Genomic DNA, 20,694 nt, shown 5'->3' on the forward strand with positions numbered 1-20,694 from the left:
GGTGATGCCCTGATTTTCCATCTAGTTTTCCACCATGAAGTTGACATTTGTGGTTTTGGGTGAGAGCTCTTGAGGTCTATTGGATGAACCGTCAGGAAACTTGGTACAAACATTCATGTCACTCTAGGATGAATTGCTATAACTTTAATCTGTATCGGGAGTTCTAGAAAATCAAGACCTAACCATAAATGGTCAGAACAACGCAACCGTTTGAAGCTTTTTTTCCTCCCAGTGTCAATAACAATGCTCAACAAGAAAACAGGCTAATTCTTACTTGTAGTTTATGGGCAAGGAGGCACTGTTGCATTTACTTATAGGCATTATATACTATGGTTTTTTGCTTATATTTTACACATGACATATTTTACATATCTTTTGGTGTTGTCTTGTGGCTATGTATTATTGTTTTGAGTTGATTGCAGCTGTGTGTAGCACCATTGCCCATGCAAAATTTCCCCTCCAGGACAATGAGATATATCTTATCATATCTTAAATGGTCAGAAACAACAACCACATGATCAAGAAATGTAGTTTCAAGACCTTTTAGTCATAGACTTGTTGAAGCCTTTTCATAGCGTGTCATAGATTTAAGGGTTTGTTGCCTAATTTGTTTCCCTGAGCTGCCTAACTTGTAATACCGCTTCCGAACAATACAGCATATTTGCTACCTGTTAGTTTTGCCTGTAACAACCTTCATGATGAGTGTGCACTGCCTTATTGCAGTCGTAGTTCTTTGATCCCAACACAGAGATTTGAGCTCATTCAGAGTATTCCTCGTCATTCAGGCCTGGAGGACTCTGGCAGGTACTTCAGTCTCTCTCTGCTGAGGAGGAGATGCTCAGGTTGGCGGTTTGGCTGCGGGGCATCTGGTTTCACCACCCGCCAGCAGTATGCATAATTAAGCCCAATTTTCCTGACGGTGGCTGACATGCACCAGTCACTGCTGGGCTTAGTGCCCTGGGCTAGACTAATCCCCCGTGTGGTCACACCGCTAATAGGCTGGAGGACAAATCTGTTTATTTGACACCGGGTTCACACACACACACCTGGGTTTTATTTGCTTAAACCTAAGACTGAATTTGGCCTTCCCTATTCCCCAGGGCTCTATAAATAAACACGCCATCATATATCATGGCTCTTGGTTCCACTGGAAATATTGCAGGCTACTGGCGAAATAGAAAAGTTCACTTTGAATACCCACTGACTGATGTTAAATTACTCAACTTGTTGATGCATGATGAAAATCGTGCACTAAACATATTTGCTCTGCAAGGCAGTGGAACTAGTAATTCTGGTTAGTCCTGGTCATAGTATGTTGCAACTAAAAAATTATAGATTAGCATTTTAATCATTATCCAAAATGATGCATCCATGCTTTTTCTATCTGCTTACTCACCTGTCTGACAGTGAATATGTAGGCTATCAAATTATCAAAACAAAGCTGATTTAATCTAACTGACAGATACATTCAAACATATCGATTAACCTAACTGAGTTGAGAGTTTAGTCACTTGGTATGAGAATCGAGGCCAAAAAAAACCCTAAACTCCAGTGTGTTTGTGTATGTAATTACAGAGCGCCATGACATTTTACTTTGGAGTAAAACACAGCGGAGATTTATGTTTAGGCCCACATATTTTGGAAATGACAGTCTTTTTTCAATGCCTTCAGTATGTGTGAATACACAAAAAGAGAGGGGAACTGTTATTATCCCTCCTCCTCTCGTACTGGCCAGGCTTTGTACAACACAGAATTACAGCCCCCCCAGAATCTTTTTCAAACTCCAGTTTCATCCCGTTGATATTCCCTCAGGGAAATTAAGGATTAGCTCAGCCTTTCAAAGCGGAATTCCCCAGTCAATTCGCATGAATGTGTGCCCCCTCCCAAACCAAATCAACTCTGTTTTGCCCATTGCCTTGCTATGGGCCTAAGCCCCGTCCCTTCGTTAGGTTGCTCGCGAGCCGTAGTAAGAGGATGAAGTGGATTGTCGAGTACCACTCTGACTCATGCCCCTGAGTGCCATGCTGCCAAAATGCTCAGAGGAAGTAACACTTGGACTGCATTTAAAGCTGCTGCCACAGCAAGCTCTGCCTATAGCAAGTTTAAATACTGTGACCGTGAACAGTTGTAATGAGCAGACATCTTCATTCCCTCTGCATGCAGAGGATTTTGATGGCGTTAATTAACACCCATGTCCCAGATCAGAGCTGTAATATAATGCAAATAGAAACCAGAAAGGGACATCATGCTGTGGGTTGTGATGCATTACAACCCTGTTGGGTTTTCTTTGGTCATGTGGCTGATGTGACACAACGTTTGTGTTTCTGAGTGGCATTTTTAGAACTTCTGGCAATGACACGTCAGTCACGCCTGCTGAGGAGGACCAATTTGCAAAGGTGTCATACATTTGAGCCTTTATTCTAGATTTTCTTTCAAATTGATGACTTTGAATGTCAAAGCGAAATCTTTCAATATGTCTCATGACACACCGGACTAAAAGGAGCTTTATCTTGCGCCAATATTTTATTCTAAGCAAGTTGAAAAAATTGTTTTCTAAGAGTTATTGTCAAAATTCTGGACTTGGATCAACTATATCAAGATAGGCTGGCATTCATATTGCAATGTCTGTAGCATATAGTAAAGTCCTAATGTTCACCCATGTTATTTATGTTCCCAAACCCATGGCATGCCTTCTTGCATTACTCTGGTAGTCGTTACTGCCCCTACACCCGAATTTGTTACATTTTCCAGTCGTAGTGGCTGCTCTGTTCATGTTTATGTTAATTTGTTGGCTTTTTGCTGTAAGCCGTTACATAACCCTTTATCTAGGACAGCAACTAGAGGTCTGTTTCTGTCTCAGTTTTTCTTTTTGATGTGTTCAGCGGCCATGCACAGGGCAGTGTTGCTATACTCCTAACTACAAAGTTGGTTGCTGGTTTGGGAGGAATGGGGAGCAAGTGTGTATGTGTGATGCCTTAAACGCTGACATAATCGTAGCTCACACATTTCCCCCCTCTATAACAGAAATTTATCAATCCCCAGCATTTCCTCCCGCCACATTTTCCCACTCTTAGCACGCCCTGCTTTTGATGCCCCATGTCTTCATGGCTGCCGACTTGCTGTGATGAGACCAGAAGGCCTGCTGTAAGAAATAAACGGCTTAGGTTATGACTGGTAGAGTGGCGCATCCCTGTGTGTCTGTGCTCAGTGTTCTGAAGGCTATAGAGCCCTCCAAGACACTTATTTAATGAGATGGCTCGGACTGTGTAATTGCAGGCTGTTCTGAGAGCTATTATGGGAGATGTATTTTAAGGGGGCAAAACAGCCATTACTGCGACAAAAACGAGCCGTGTGTGTGTGTGTGTGTGACTGTGTGTGACTCACACAAGTAGCACTGAAGCTGATATGAATAGACTGAGCATCCTGTTGCCACACCTTGTAGCACGTAGATCGATTCATATTGTGTCTGAGTTCAACTCCTTGAGCTGATGGTTTTTTTTTTTCTACCCTGAAAAGATTTGCAAATCGCCTGTGCTGCCGTTCTTTTTCCTCATGGTGTTATCTCCAAAGGCTTTCAATTTGTTCATAGAAATGCTCGCATTAAAATCTAAACAAGTAATAATTCATGAAGCTATCCTAATGTCAAATCAGTAGTTTGCATTGGTTTGAGAGACAGCTTTCTATAATATATCAAAAGCTAAGTAAATAAAATAAAATAAAAAAAATCTCTTCACTTTTTTATTTTCTCTCCCATTTATGATTGATCCTCTGTGAGGCCCACTGCTTTTGCTCCCATTCTCTTTCTGTTTGGCAAATGACTGTGGTCTCAGATATTTGGTTCACTAGTGCTGGGATTTCCTTGTCACATGATTTATTTAGGATGTGTTAAGGTCTTTCAGAGAGCCTCACATCCCAGTCCTGGCACTCAATCTCACCAGACATCCTTTTGCCTCTTAAATTACTCCCTCCGTCTCCCTTTACCACCCCCCTCCCCTCCATCATCGTTCTCTTTCCTCCTCACCACAGTGCTCTTTGCAAATTAAAAGAAACAAACCAATCTGACTTGACAGCTGAGTTCAGCTCCAGCGAATGAGAGTGGTGGACTAATTGCCGGGCCATCTTACACTATACCCCTTTAATGCTTTTAAGCTCCGTCCCAATGCTTTGTTTGTTGTTGCCTATACTGCATAACAGACGCCTATTCTTCTTCAGGACTTGGCCTAGAATAATCAGGCTGCAAGTTGCGTGGAGTTCCTGTGACACATTATCCACCGTAGCTGCTGCTCAGTGATGATAGTTTGTCTTTTGCTTCCTGGATGTATGCTCTAATGCTGTGCTGGCCTGTGCTTCTTCATTCCTGTCCTCCTGAGACACACACACACACACACACACACACACAAACAAACGGAAACCTAACAATCCTTTCTATTCTTAACAGTATCTGGAGAGGCCCCAATGTGAATTGTGTGGACAGCACTGGATACTCCCCTCTCCACCACGCCGCCCTAAATGGACACAGGTACATCAGTGATGAGAAATGCATGCGTTGCAGTCTGTTTCAGCTCTTCTTGTTTATGCTCTGCATTAAATGAGGTTTGTCCTCACAGGAAATTGTTCCCACTGGAGAAATAAAGCTATTGATAGGCTGATTGCTTAGACCGTGTGTATTCATTAGCGTGGTTCATCCTCTTGGCCCCGTCCCTTCTTTCATCTGCAGCGAGGTGGTGGAGGCGCTGCTACGAAACGAGGCCTTGACTAACATCGCCGACAACAAGGGCTGCTACCCTCTCCATCTGGCCGCATGGAAGGGAGATGAACATATCGTCAAACTGCTCATTCACCAAGGGCCTTCGCACCCCAAACTCAACGAGCAGGTCTGCCGCTGCTTTCACTCTTCTGTGTTTGTGTGTGCGAGAAATCCGGCGCAAAATGAACCTAGGGGTTAATAAGACATGATTACCGAGTCGACCGTTCTCTGAGATATGTTTTCATGCTAATCGAACGTGACCAGTTTTAGCCCCAACAGCTAATTAGTTTATAAAGCTAGTCGTCGGGGCAGAGGGTAAAGTAAAAATAAATCGCTATTTTTACACCACTAACAAGGCTCAAAATTGCACCACACTTCCACGGCAGCATAATGAGGGTACCTACCTACATGTAAACCGAAGCATTGAAAATGGTGTAATTGTACAGACAGTTTATTAAAAAGATGGTTTGGAGAGACAGTACCGTTCACGTATACAGGCGGGCGCCCTCTTGGGAAAACGGTCACGGCCAGTCGAACGACGAACGCCATGCTTGAGCTAGGTTACTGGTTACTGGTTGCACTGCGTTCGTCGTTCGACTCCCAAAGCTTCGGTTGACATGTAGGGACCCTCATTATGCTACCGTGGAAGTGTGGTGCTATTTTGAGCCTTGTTAGTGGTGTAGAAATAGAGATTTCTTTTTACCGTACTTTAGCTGGGCCCCGACGACTAGCATTATAAGCTAATTAGCAGTTTTGGCTAAAACACTCATTCAATTAGCATGAAAACCTATCCCAGAGAATGGTCGACTCGGTAATCATGTGTTATTAACCCCTAGGTTCATTTTGCGCCCGATTTCTCCATTTAAGGTTCCAATTTTGTTTTTTCAAACGCATTTAGAATGAACATCAGGTCATGACATCAGAACTAAATAAATTCCTTCTTCATTCTTCTCAGAGTTAGATAGAGTTAGAGTATGTGAGTCTGTGTATGCAGAATAAGTATAAGAACCTCAGCACTAGCTAAAGTAAAGAACATGTGGGTAACAATCCCAGAACACTCAGCACATTTGTTGACCTCTTATAGTTTCACAATTACAGTTCATGCTTTAGTCAGCAGTCATAGGAAGTTGATCATTTTCCCACTTGATAAGGAGGTAATTTTTGGCAATGAAATGCCACATGCAAATATTTCTAAATATTAATCGTAATAATAGTTCAGCATGGCATGCTCTGTACTTTACTTTATTACTATATTTGTTAAAAAGATTGTGACCAGAGGGCACTAACCACAGTGCAGCATAAGTGGGACTTCTGCTGTGATGCTGTGAAACTTGAAGTGCTTTGACGCCATGCTAGTGTGAGAAGTGCTTGATTTGCCCATAACCATTTTAACTGTTTTAACTCATATTCTTTTCATATTTAGTTTGGTTGCTTACTGCACAGACAGCCTCCAGTCCGGCTCCATCTCTGGCCTGTCCTGAGGAGAAATGACCCATTATGAGCTCCACATAATGTAGTCTGAACCATGAAATGTTATCAAATGTAGCAACAACAAAAAAGAAATTTGTAAATATGTCTCATTTTGTGTCATTTCTCCCTGCCTGTTCATGACATCTGATTGTTCATTAACTCATTCTCCTTTTTTTTCATTTAGTTTGACTCATTTGTGATCATCATTCATTCCGTTCATTGCTTGTCTAAACCAAAACCATTGGCCTATCTTCTCTTCCTCCCTCCCAGAGCTCTGTAGACCATAAAGAGTTCAAACGCTGTGGGCCCTTTGACCCCTATATTAATGCCAAGGTGTGTACACGGTGCTGCTGAAACCACATTTCCTTTTGAAGTGCTTCTTTGCTTTACTGCTGTTTTGTCCTGCTCTGCTCTGCTGTGCTTTGGTTTGGTTTGTTGCTGCTGCTTGCGGGGCCACTCACTGCTGCAGAGATATGGGGAGGCTTTTAATTTCACCAGCGATCAGTGGATCCCTGTCCTCTGGCTTTCTGCTCATGCTCGCTTGTGAGCTCCAACTTTTATTGAGATGTTATGTTTAGGCGACACTGCATTACAACATGCCCTCCACCACATTAGGTAATCTATTTTCTACTTGCTACAATACTGTTGTACCAGCCGTTTGATCAGGGTCAGGAAAACCTTGGCTTGAAAGTTAAGTAAATGCCTGTCCTCTGAGGGCCACTATAGGTGATTTGTGAGTCTGGATGCTCATTTCTTTTTTATGGCCTGTTAAAAATTGAGTAAATTTGTAATGAAAACGTGTAAAATATTCAGTCTGAAGCAGGAGAATTGTTGGCACCACACAGCCAGCAGTAGGAGAAAAAATTGACTGATCGCAAACCACACTATGAATTAAAGCTACAACGACCATTATGGTATTATGAATCAACGATGGAAAGTTGACAAATGGAAAAGCCGAAGTCCGAATAGATGAATTGTGAAGTGCTGCAACTAATGTTTATTTTGACTTCTAATTATTTCTTTTTCAATAACTATATTAATGATTTACGCTACATGAAAACATGACAGATGGTAAACACAAGTTTCCTCACTCCAGTCTAACCTGTCGCTACAACTTATTATAATGCACACAGAAGAAAAGCAACCATTTGTCATGATGTAGCAACCAAAATGTCCTTTTTTCTAGCCATGCACGTTTTAAAACCGCGTGGCTCTAAAACATGTTTCATGCTTCTTGTGATCAGCATGGTCGGGGCGGTGTGGACGGCGATAATACGCAACTGCGGCCTTGGCGACTGTGTGCAGAGGCTCTTGGGAGGGTCTGAGAGCCGAGCCATGCGCCTCCGAGATTTAGTAACAACACAGACGCGGTCACACAGATCGTGTTGCAATGATTGGCTACAGAAGAGAAGAAGTCCGTACTTGGAGCTGCTCCGGCCGCTTCCGCCACAATCGGTATTAGCGACAAGATGGTTCGCAGCGACCTTGCATGCCGTCCGCACCGTCTCAACCGCAAGAAGCATGAAACGTGTTTTAAGGATGGCAATGTCAGTTGGTCCACCACTTTGGTCTAGAATGAAATGTCTCAAAAACTCAAAGACTTGATGATCCCCTGACTTTGCCTCTAGTACCACCATGACGTTGATATTTGCAGTTTTGAGTTAAATGTCTGTACAACTATCGGATGGAGTTTGTTCTGACATTTGGTACAAACATTTATGCCTCCCCCGGGATAAATTGAAATAACTTTGATCACCCATCTAGAACCATCATCGGGTAAATTTAGTTTAGTTTATTAATTAGTCAATACTTATTACAATAGTTAAGGCTTATGACCAAATACTTGCAAAACCAATTAAATTCCCATCGGCCTCAACTGTACTGTACTTTGCGTTTAGTTAGTTAGTTAGTTAGTTAGCAAATGTTGCATGCTAACATACTAACACACTAAGCTAAGATGGCGAACACCATAAACATTACCTGCCAAACATTAGCATGGTAGCATTGTCATTGTGAGCATGCTGATGTTCGCATTCAGCTGAAAGCAGTGCACCTATGAGCCCTAAGTGCAGCATCACAGAGCCGCTAGCATGGCTGTAGACTCTTGGTAAGTAATTAGTAAAATTTATTTTTATTATTGATATCAATTAATGTTCTGCTGATTGAGTAATTTACTCATTTTTAGCACTACTGTATTATTTCAAAAATCAATTAAACAACCCCTGATGATAAAAAGGAAGCAAAGATACCAGATTTAGAGTAAAAAATGTCTCCGGAAACAAAGTTAATTTCTATTCCTGTTTCCTGTATAGAATCAGGCACTCATTAAGCTACTCGATATCTATTCCATCAGGCGTCTTTATATTTCTCTTCACACCATTGTTGTGAACAGACATTGCATTGCATTCAGCTACCCAGGGAAGCCCCAATCACAGCCTGCCTACATGAGGAGGATGGCTGTTCAGCAGACACCGCAGAGCTGACAGGGACAAGCTCCCAGTTAGAGCAGTGAGCGGTGCAAACATGTTGGTCTCTCCATGATTGCATTTTCAGCTGGCAGAGCTGGAAACCCACCCAGGCCTGTAGATAAAGCTGTGCACTATTTTTGAACATTGTCGCATTTCCCCTGGACTAATCTTCTTAGCGTTTGAATGGGAAGGCTGGCTTTCTTTAATGCGGCTATATAGTGGAGTGTGAATTTCACTGCAGTGGTTGTCTTACTGTCTTTTTTTTTTTTTTTTTTTTCCATTTAGTCTATTTGATGGATTTAACATGCTGAGATTATGGATGATGTCTTAATGTAAACACTTTCGGGATAGTTTGTGGACCACTACCTGGTCACGAGCCTAAATAATTGAAGCCGTGTTATGAATAAATCAGAAAGTGTGGATGCAGTGTAGATACTCTGGCCATGGTTGGGGCCATGGTTGATGACATCATGTGACTGAGTGGGCGGGGTGCATCCTGCCTCCCCTCTCATCATACTCCAGGAGCAGAGAGCCATCTCATGAGGATGATGGGAGGGTTTCAGTCTCTTTGCATCAGCATCAGAGAAAGATTTCCATGCCATGCTTGTCTGTGTGAGTGTGTAAATGGGTGTGTTTGCCCCTCCTCCTCCTCCTCTTCTCCCCACCTCCCGGTTTGTGCTTGGGAGCTTGCGTTGCTGAGGAGAGGAAGAGGTGGGACGTTGTCATAGTAACAGTATCACGGTACAGTGGTGGTGAGTGACCCAGTGGAGAGATGTGGTGTGTTTGTGCAGACGAGTGAGCTAACCAGACAAGAAGTGTGTGTGTGTGTGTGTGTGTGTGTGTGTGTGTGTGTGTGTGTGTGTGTGTGTGTGTGTGTGTGTGTGTGTGTGTGTGTGTGTGTGTGTGTGTGTGTGGAGGCTTAAAGCGGGGCCCGGGACTCAGGGACAATTGGGGCTTCAGTGGTCGCCTTCAGGGACACTGGAGAAGTCAGACTGGACTTGGTCCAATTCTCTGTCATCCTGGTCCAGGAAGCCAGCCAGACCAATGTTTATTCCTTCAGTGTGTGCTCACTTGAGTCTTCTACTGATTGTTTACTGGGTGGGTTGGCTGCTTTGATGCTTCTAACGCCTCAGTAGGACAGAGCTAACCACTCACCACAGGGCCTGGCCTGGACTCAACTCACCATCTGAATATTGGGTTTAGTACATATTCATAATGTAATACAAATTCACAAAAAAAGCAAGGTGTGTGTGTGTTAACTCTGCAACAACCTTACCTAGATCATTGCTTAATTCTTCGTTCAAAGATTGTTTTTAACAACATAAATCACATTCACAGTCCCCCACCCCTTAGAATAGTGTCCATACTGTCCATTAAATCAAAATAGAATTGTAAGAACCAAGTATACATACAAACATACTAACCTCCAACCAAACACATACATACATACATACATACATACATACATAAAGAAAAAAAAAAAAAAATAAAATAAAATGAATAAATAAATAATAAAGTGTCCATAGTAGTGACATTATTTAAACAGACTTATCACCACAGCTTAAAAAATAGTTTTTCCCGATCCTCTTAGCGAATACCTAATTTTTTCGAGGCAGAGACAAGACATCATATCTTTGATCCATTGAGTGTGAGTGGGTGGCAAGGGGTCTTTCCACTTTAATAATATTGCTCTATGTGCGATCAGGGAAGAGAAAGCAAGGACCTTACACATTGATGCTGACAACCATACCTCCTCTGGAGCAACTCCAAGTAATGCCACCAGAGGTTCTGGTTCTAATCTATGCTGAAGGACCACAGAAAGGGTGAGAAATATGGATCGCCAGTAATGCTCTAATTTGGGGCATGTCCAGAACATGTGTATTAACGTTCCCTCAGCACATTGACATCTATTGCACATAGGGTTAGTATCAGGAAACATTTGAGCTAGTTTAACTTTGGATATATGAGCTCTGTGTACTACTTTAAACTGTATAAGCGAGTGTCAAGCACATATTGATGATGAGTGGACCTGTTTAAGAACACAGTTCCATGTGTCTTCGGAGAGTGGTCTATTAAGGTCTTCCTCCCAAGCTTTTAATGGGATGAAGATGCCAGATTTATCATTAAATTATAAATAATAGCGATTGAGCCTTTAGCTATTACATTACATGAAAGGAAACTATCCAAAGGATTTTCAGAAGGCATCGTTGGGAAGTCTGGTACAAGTGACTTAACGTAATGTCGTACTTGCAAGAATTTAAAAAAATCTGACTTGGTAAGACCAAAACGTAATACCAATTGATCAAAAGAACCGAGAACATTATTCACAAATAAATCTTTGAAACATTTTATCCCCTTGCGAGACCAACTCTTGAATGAACCATCCTGCATCGAAGGTGAAAAAAAATTACGGAACACAGGGCTAAGAAGAGAGGGGTCCCTAAAACCAAATGATTTCCTGAATTGGGTCCAAATCCTCAATGAGTGTTTTACCACTTGACAAGTGCTGGGAGGGAAATTTGCTTGTAAACATTAATTTCCATGTCCACCCAGGCTGGTCTATTGGACAAAAGGTGATAATGCCACCAATAAAGTGTATTTTGTATGTTAGCTGCCCAGTAGTAAAACTTAAAATTGGGTAATGACATACCACCATTGCATCTAGGCCTCTGAAGGTATGCTTTGCGTAAACGAGGGTGCTTACCATTCCAAATGAAAGAAAAGATAACGGAGTCCAAAGATTTAAAAAAAGACAGGGGAAGAAATAAAGGTAAACACTGAAAGAGATAAAGAAATTTAGTGAGCACCACCATTTTAATGGAATGCGCCCAATAAAGGAAATCTTTAAAGGTGACAATTTAGAAAGATCTTTCTTAATCCGTTCAAGAAGCATGCCAAAATTATGTTTTAAAAAGATGCTTATGATGGCGAGTGATACAGACCCCAAGATAAGTGAGCTTATTCTTGACTAGTTTCAGAGGTATGTTGGAATACTGTAATTGCGTATCTACCTTGTTAATTGGAAAAAGTTCACTCTTGTGCAGATTAAGCCTGTAGCCAGAAAGCCGACCAAAATTCTCAAGCAAAGATGGAGCTGCAGGTAAAGAAGTTTGTGGATTTGAAATAAAAAGCAGTAGATCGTCTGCATATAGAGTTAACCTATGCACGGTCTCACCTCGGGTAATTCCAGTGATCTGCTGACTCTGGCGTAGGGCGACTGCTAGGGGCTCAATAGCAGACAGCCCTGTCAGGTTCCGCGATGCAAGTTAAATGGCCTAGAGTACAGACCGTTACTTAGGACTACTGCAGAGGGAGCACTATAAAGTAATTTAATCCAGGTAAGAGACTGGGCCAAATCCACATTTTTCTAAAATTTAAAAAAAGGTACTCTCACTCAACCCTGTTGAACGCCTTTTCTGCATCTAAAGAGACAACACATTCTGGAATGGCCTGATGCTGAGAGTATACCAAATTAAGTAATCGGCGGATATTAAAAAATGATTGACGATTTTTTATAAACCCTGTTTGATCAGGAAAGATGATAGTGGGGAGGATATCTTCAAGTCTTGAGGCAAGCACCTTCGCTAAAATTTTAACGTCGCAGTTGAGCAGAGAAATTGTCCTATATGACGCACAGTGTAAGGGGTCTTTATCCTTTTTCAGTAATAAAGAGATACAGGCTTGATTTAACGTTGGGGGAAGAGTCCCAGTCTTAAGAGACTCAGAAAAAACAGATGTCAAAAAAGGAGCGAGCTGTACTGAGAAGTTTTTTTTTATAGAATTCTGATGGAAAGCCGTCAGGTCCTGGGGTTTTGCCGGATTGTAAAGAAGAGATAGCCGCCGCCACTTCCTCCTGAGAAATCGGCGCCTCTAAAAGGTTGCGAACATCTGAGGATAAAGTGTGGACATTTAGTCGGCCAAGAAAATCTTCGATATCCCCCTGCAAAGAGGGTTCAGATGTATACAAAGTAGAATTAAAAATCTCTGAACTTGTCGTTAATAGTATTTTGACCAGCTGTGACCTCCCCGTTATCTAGACGAAGACCAGTTATAATTTGTTTAGCACGTAGTCCTCGCATCAGATCAGCTAAAACTTTCCCGGATTTTCCCCCACTTTCATAAAAAACACTCCTGGTTTTCCTCAAAAGGCCCTCTATCTCGTTGGTTGAAAGCAAGTCGAGCTCTGATTTAAGTTTAAGACGTTTCTCATACAAATCTGGCGTGGGAGACCTAGCATATTGTTCATCTAATTTTGAAATATCATTAGCGAGTGAGATTTTCTTTTCTTTAGAGAGCTTTCTTTTATTAGCACCGTATGAAATAATTTGGCCTCTAATATATGCCTAAGGGCCTCCCATACTGTTGAGTCTGAGACTTCCGCTGATTTGTTAACGCTTAGAAAAAAAGGAATTTGGTCAGCAACAAAGGAAACAACATTATCATCGGACAAGAGTGAAGTATTGAAACGCTAGTTCCTCCTAGGTGAAGGCAAATTTGGAAAAGTGAGATCGAGAGTAAGAGGAGCATGGTCCAAAATAATAATACTTTCATATGCACAAGACTGAACTCTAGAAATGAAACCATACAAAGTAATCAATCCGAGAGTAAGAGTGATGAACATTTAAAAAAAAAGAATACTCTCTTTTTTCCAGGTGCAAACGCCGCCATACATCCGATATACCATATTCAGAAAAATTATTATTTAGAAAAATGGAGGATTTGTTTGCAGCGCATGGTCTAGATGATGAACGGTCAAGCACTGGGTCAAGGCAACGGTTGGTCTCCCCCAAGTATAAGAGAATGTGAGTTTAGATCAGGAATAAGAGAGAGAGAATGTTTAAAAAAAACTGACCATCAAAATTAGGAGCATAAAAGTTAGCGGAAGTTACATTCTTATTGCATAGCGTGCCTACAACAACTATGTAACGGCCATTCTTATCTGATATAATATCTTTTGGTATAAAGGGTACATTCGTATTAATCAAAATAACCACACCCCTTGCTCTTGCTTGAAAAGAAGAATGAAAAATCTGCCCCTTCCAACCCTGATTGAGGTGATTGTGATCTGCGATGCGTAAATTAGTTTCTTGCAAGAAAGCAACCTCTGCTTTCAGCTGTCGAAGATGAGCAAGAACTCTGTTTCTCTTAACTGGATGGTTTAAGCCCTTGACGTTCCAACTCAAAAATCTCAACTCTCTACCCATTAGAGTATTTATCAGAAGCCTGTGATCGGAGAATGAAAATAAAAGAATTACAAAAAGTAAAATGACATAACATCAACAAAGGAACACAAATATAAAAGTCTTAAGGTCAGCACGACGCCATCCCATACAGAAACCTAACCCACCCAGAAAATCCACCCAACCCTTTGAACATTTCAATGACAGCAAAACTACCCATTAGAACAAGAACTACGTGTTCTGAACACTTCCTTATTTCGCCTTACCTTATATAATCCTCAATCCCTTAAAACAAAGTATCCTCATTATACACCACATAGATAACACTACAGTATCAGATAGTATGATTAACATACGACCAGAACCATGGCATAATGATCCTTGGATCATACTATGACCAATGTAATGATCACCGGGCAAATCAAAATAAATTAGAATGTAAAAAATATAATAAAAAATGTCCCTAAAGTAAACCAAAATTGCAATCAAACACGCAAGCGGTATTTGTGATTGCACCAAAAAAAATAAAATAAACGAGATACATCATACAACAAATCTAATTCAACGATTACCTCAGATTAAATACCATAGCACCAATCAGTCAATAGAAATGTAGAAATGACCGTATGATGTAAAACATTTTCAATGAACAGTAAACAATTTATATAATGTCAGAGAGCTCAGGAAAGTCTTGGCGTAGTTTAGTCAATGTTGTACAGCGGGCTCCCTCATGACATAAAAAGTAAATAAAGTCATAAGCCCCACCGTTCAAGTTTATTGAACGGCCGTTATAGCACTAAGAGGCACTACGGTGAGCTGTCAAAAATTTCTTGGCCTCATCCACCGATGCAAGCATCTTTTGCTCACCTTCCTTAGTCAGGATCCTCAGCCTTGCGGGAAAAAGAAGGGATGGCTTTAATCCAAGATTGTAGAGCTCTGCCATTACCCCTCGATATTGAGCGCACTGTTCCAGAACCTCCGGACTGTAGTCATCGTAAATGGCGATCGGGTGGCCACGGTACTGCAAGGATCCTCTTCTTTTACGGGCCTCACGTATCACCGCTCCTTGATCTGATAACGATGGAAACGGACTATTACCGCTCTCGGTCTCCCTCCCGGTTTCATCTTAGCGATCAGAGTCCGATGAGCTCTGTCAAGTTCCGGAAGAGACGGCAAAATCTGCTCGCCCATGATTTCCGACAGCATCTCAGAAAAGAACACTGTGGGCCGAGAACCCTCAACAGACTCCGGTAAGCCAATGCTCCTGATATTATTACGCCGAATGCGGCCCTCCAGGTCTGCTGTTTTGGCCTTGAGTTTAGCGTAGTTCTCAGTCAGATCGGCGCACACCGCTTCCAGAGAGTGAATTATCTCGCTGAGGTCGTCTGCGTTGGATTCCAATGACGTTATTCGTGGTCCATGGTCCAACACCGCAGCCTGGACAAGGTCAAGTTTTGCCTCTAAGAATGTCAAAGCGGTTTTGAAATCGGAAGAGAGAGAGGCTCTGTGTTCCTCCAGTAAGCTAGTCGAGGCCGACATGCTAACCTCGCCATGAGACACGATCGCGTCGTCTTTACTTGTGTCTTTCTTCACATGCTTGGTTGATTTGGATGCCATTTTCTGCTTCCGTGTATATTAAACTTGTTATCTCATTACATTTGGAAAAAATAAACCGGTAGAGGGCTATAAACTGATAAAATAGAAGATTTGTACAGGGAGCACGAGGTAGATGCGTCTACTCCATTCACATCCAAAACCGGAAGTCATCATTGCTTAATTCTTGCTCTTATTTTTGTACTTTATTTTATTTTGACATTTTTTTACTTGTTTTTCAGCTGTTTAGTATTGCAATTCTTGGCATACATGTTTTTGCTTAATTTGTGTCTTTTATCTATTTATTTTTTACTATTTGTGTATACATGGGGTGGATCGATGGGAAAATGGGGAGGATTTTTTTTTTTTAAACCGTGATTTGTAAAGACTTTAAACTTGCCAATGTTATAAAATTATATATATATATATATATATATATATATATATATATATATATATATATATATATATATATATATATATATATAAAAAAAAAAAAAATAGCAAGTTGTAGACACTTGAGCTACAATGATGATTTTATTAACCAATTAGTTGAAAAACAGAAAAATGAACCAGGAACCACTTTGATAATCGATTTAGGGCTGCAACAATTTTTTTTTTTTTAGTCAATTGAGAACAAATTCTCATTTGCAACGACGACCTGTCACATTTTCACGGTTACACATGCATACCTGGAAGCTGCCCAGTACAAAGTTCACAGTCTGATCTGCTGGCCACTGAGCAGCTCCACTAGAGCGGTTGGGGTTAAGGGCCTTGCTCAAGGGCACATCAGTGGTGGTAATGAGGGAGGGACAAGCACTGCTCTTTCACTTTCCCCACCCAGATTTTATCCTGTTGGCCTGGGGATTGAAACGGCGACCTCCCGGTGGTCACAAGCTTGTTTCTTTAACCTTTTAGGCCACCACTGCCCAATCAAAATTAATGATCATTTTCATCAGGAATTAATCTGGCAATTATTTTCTACATTCATTGATTGTTCTTTTGGTCTATAAAATGTCAGAAAATGGTGAAAATCACAATTTAGCCCAAGCTGGTGTCATGAAATTGCTCGTTTAAATTTGAAAACGATCCATTTCTCATCACGCAAGACAAAATAAAGCTGTTTTTTTTTTTGAGAACTTTGAAACAGTTTTTTTCCTGCTTGAAAAATTATTTGAATAATCAATCAATTATCAAAATAGTTGCTGATTGATTTTCTGTCATTTCACTAATTGATTATTTCATTATTTATATTGTAATTATTTAATATTGACTATTTAATAGACTAATTGTTTCAAGTACAGTAATCGGTAAAGTCTCGGTTTCCTACTCCACGTAGGATTTCTCCGTTTCACATAATTATAAATTAAATATAAGTGGTGGTTGTTGAACTGAAACAAGACCTCTAAAGACAGTGGATTGAGAAAATGTGTTTATTAATCGATGATAATTATCTAATCATTATCATCATCTAATTATCTTATCTAACAACCTGGGCAGTTGGACATTCAGCATACACCATTAACATTTCAAATTATGTGAGAAAGTTAAAATGAGAGAACTGAATTGTTTAATGAGAATTGTATTGTAACCTCTGGCTTCAGCAGAGACCGTTTTTAATGAATGCCTTCATTGACCTCCTTTTTGTTAATTACCATACATTCTGTGTATTACTCCATACACATATAAGATATAGCCCCTAGTCTGCCCCCACTCATATTATGCTACCTCTCACCCGCGCTTCATCTTCCCATATAGGTCAAATGTCGAATACAATATATGTTTAGATGACTTCCTCTGACCCAGGCTCAGATGTGAGGGCGCTCTGCCGTTAGCGTGAACTCCACCATGCACTGGAAGTTACACTGGACAAATTCAAAGGTGACCGAGATAAATCAACGATATTTAATAAGAATAAAGGCAAAATATTTTGGCGTTGGACAGATATGGGCGTATATATTCAGACTGGAAATGGATCGTACGTGTATCTGTCAGGCTTGGTGTGCAGTTAAGAGCAGAAGTCATTTCTTGGGACTTGGTCACCTCATTATCAGTGATGCAGAGTTTCCCCTCCTTCCTATGGGCACAACGCTCACAGTCTGCCAGCACGCTCATTTATCCCCTCTGTCTGTCACTTCAGTGTCCAGCGCTTCCCTCAGCAGCACCATCAAACATCCCCCCCCCCCCCTACCTTCTGCTCTCTGCTCGTCCTCCAGGACCTGTTCCTGTCTCTGTCGTGCCAACAAATGGTAGAAGCACATTTGAGGAGTCCTTGAGGAGATGTGTTGTTTGGGACTTTTTTGCCTTTTTATTAGGTTGTACAGCCGTAGATAGGCAGGAAGGGGGGGGGGGCAAGGACAACCTGCAGAAAGGGCAGCTGATCGAAACCGGTCCGCTGCTAAGGATTCAGCCTTAGTACATGTTCTACCAGATGAGCTACCAGGGCTACCGACATGTTGTTATTTAACAGAAGCATCATGAATTCTCTATTGTCATGGATTCTTGTTTGCAAATTCCAGGGTGTGTCTTATGTGGCTGCTGGAGCCATTTGTTTCAGTTGCAGAGATGGTATCTTAAGAGCTTAAAGGCTTTTAGGTTAGTTATGTTTGGAAAGTCCCATTTAATTAAGTGGAATATGACGGGGAAACTAATCTTTTCTGTAAAAAGGAGAAAAAGTCCACTGTACACAGAATTACAATCTATGGCAGGAAGCCAGTTAGACATTCATCCCATCATAGGCCTGCAAGGTCTGTTAACTTTGGAATGTGTTACAGTGTCCAAATATAAATCCACTGTTAAAGTCAGCCTTTATGTTATTGTCGCTGTGCATTGAATAGAAAGCATTCACTGGGCTCTTTACTTTACAAATGGAAGAACATTCTAGGGATGCAACTTATAATTATTTAGATTTAGATCATTAGATTATTGAATTTTAGAGAAAACGCTTACATTGACTACATTCAGCACTACAAAACACACTAACAACTGTAACTACCCCCCACACACACACACACACACACACACACACACACACACACACACACACACACACACACCTTCCTGCCTTTTTATAGGCAGTATATAAACATTTCATTAAGAAAAGTATAATGTAGTTGTAAGCCATTATCATTAATGAATGTCTGCGTCAGGATGTCAGGCAGTAACAGTGGACGTGGGCACGCAGCGAGCATAGGCAGCCCTTTGGCACACTAGCTGCAACAGCTGCTCAGCCCCCTCCTCCACTACCACTACCACCACCACCTCCCACCACCACCACCACTACTACTACCACTACCACTACCAGGGGCCAGGGTGACGTAACCGCTGCCGCGCTCTGCTGCCAGCCTGCACGTCACGTGACAGAGGTCGCTAGTCAAAGCGCGTTACCATCTCCCAGCCCCAGGTTGTGAGAATCATAACATCCTCTGTTCTCTCCATCATTTCTCATAAAAAAAAAACCTTCACGTACTGTCCAGGAAGTCTTGGCGGTGCTGTATGAATTCTAATCTCTTTCCCAGCGAGGCTGCTAGTCATTGGTGACATTTTGTGTTAACAGCCTTCAGAGCTCTGTCTTGTTAGTACATGATTGTTTGACTGCTCTGATAAGGCCAATCCTGTTTTTATAGAGTGAGATTTCGTGCTGCAACTCACTGAGTCCTTCTTATACAAGGATATGAAAGTGTTGCACTGGAAATCACAAATTAACGTTTGTAGATTTCCTTTTGCTGCGGGGCTATCCGTCTGCTAGAATTAGTTTAAAACCAGGTTACCCATTTTTAGTTTGACTCTTTTTTTTTTTTTTTTTTTTTTTTTTTTTTTTTTAAATCACTTTAATGACATAATGTGTTGCATGTGGATAAAAAACAATGCAACTCCTGTGCCTGCAGAAGCTGTGGAATAGATTTGAAGTTGTTTTTCAAGTTGTGGCTTCTATATTTTGGCTTTTTTTTTTAAATGGCTTTCGATGAATAAATCCGCACAAATGCTTCTGAAATCTGGCAAGTGCTACACCCAAGTTTTGCCTGGTTATTGATGGTGACATGGCAGCTATATAGAAGTGGCACTCAATGTGCTAAACATTTAAAGGTCTCACTTACAACGCAGATTAGACCAACTTTGTGTGGACTCTCCTGTATGTAGCAGCACATAAATATAGTATATTGCCCAGGACAATTTCAACAGGAAAGTTGCACTAAGTACTGTATGTTCTCCACGTAAATCCGAGAAATAAGAAATAAAGACTAAAAGTTGGGTCCATTATCTAAAGATACTCCCGGCCATAGTGGGAATAACTTTTTTTCACCCAGTAGGTGAGCAGATTATGTTTTAGCAAAAGAGCAAATAAAACAAAAGACAAGCCATAGTCAAAACTCGAGGGATGGAGGTGGTTGGTGGAGTCCCTGGAGAGGCACTGCAGTGGAGAGGCCCCTGTGTGGATAACTTTGCGTCGCACCGCTTGCATCAGAGGAGGCACGGCTCGATGTCTCATTGCGACTTGTTTCCTATCAGTGAGTCAAGTGGCTGGTCAGCCATGTTTAATACGATCAGATGCTGGCTGACACGTAGCTGTAAAACACTGACCACCACACTGGCAACGGAGACCCAGGATCTTAACATGATCAGACTCAGTCCACGAGGTGTCTTATGTTGCACTCCTGTTTTTATATTGTGACAAAAGGCTTCATGTTGTTTCAGCCCGCTGTGTTAGATGCTTTGTGTAAATCACTGTATGCTAGATTTACCTAGATTACCATTGAAGCAGACCTGCATATTTGAGGAGGTGAATCATGCTAATGCAATCCCAGCGTGGATGTTTGCCAGTTGAAGTCATCTGAATCCTCCGTGTAAATCTCTCTAAAGAGCGGTGACAAATGCTTGTTGGTTTGTTACAGATGAAAGACGGCATGTTCTTTTTGTGTGCGGTCCGGCCTTTTCTCTGTGAGAAGTGCGTACATGGGAGTTTGTTTTGAGCCAAAGAGAAACAAGCATACAAATCCCAAATGAAACCACCCAGGCAGTGAAAACTGAGGTCACTTAGGTTTAGTTCTCAGAGAAAGCCTGTTTTTTTTTTTTTTTTTTTTTTTTTTTTTTTCTTCATTAGTTTTGTTCAGTTAAGTTCACCCAAGAGAAGAGTGTGTTTTTTCTCCCCCAGCCAGCCTCTGCGTCCCCTCTTTTGATAGGCAGGTGTCGTTTTGTTTTCTCTAAGCTCCACGTCTGCTCTCCCTGCTCAAGCTGT

At 41.3% G+C, this 20,694-nt stretch overlaps 1 protein-coding gene across 14 annotated transcripts in view; it reads left to right on the plus strand.

The window, feature by feature from the left end:
- The window catches only part of anks1aa (ankyrin repeat and sterile alpha motif domain containing 1Aa), a 79,237-nt gene that overhangs the window by 7,424 nt on the left and 51,119 nt on the right, over window positions 1-20,694 (plus strand). For 9 of the 14 annotated variants that reach the window (XM_028582222.1, XM_028582218.1, XM_028582226.1 and 6 more), the window contains exons 2-4: window positions 4,439-4,519; window positions 4,718-4,874; window positions 6,488-6,550. In XM_028582222.1, coding sequence (XP_028438023.1) covers window positions 4,439-4,519; window positions 4,718-4,874; window positions 6,488-6,550 — 301 coding nt within the window. The remainder of the gene's footprint in view (window positions 1-4,438; window positions 4,520-4,717; window positions 4,875-6,487; window positions 6,551-20,694) is intronic. The other 5 variants (XM_028582225.1, XM_028582229.1, XM_028582233.1 and 2 more) reach the window with 1 other exon arrangement.

The sequence above is a fragment of the Perca flavescens genome, chromosome 7 (assembly GCF_004354835.1).
Source record: "Perca flavescens isolate YP-PL-M2 chromosome 7, PFLA_1.0, whole genome shotgun sequence".
In the NCBI taxonomy this organism is placed as follows: domain Eukaryota; kingdom Metazoa; phylum Chordata; class Actinopteri; order Perciformes; family Percidae; genus Perca; species Perca flavescens.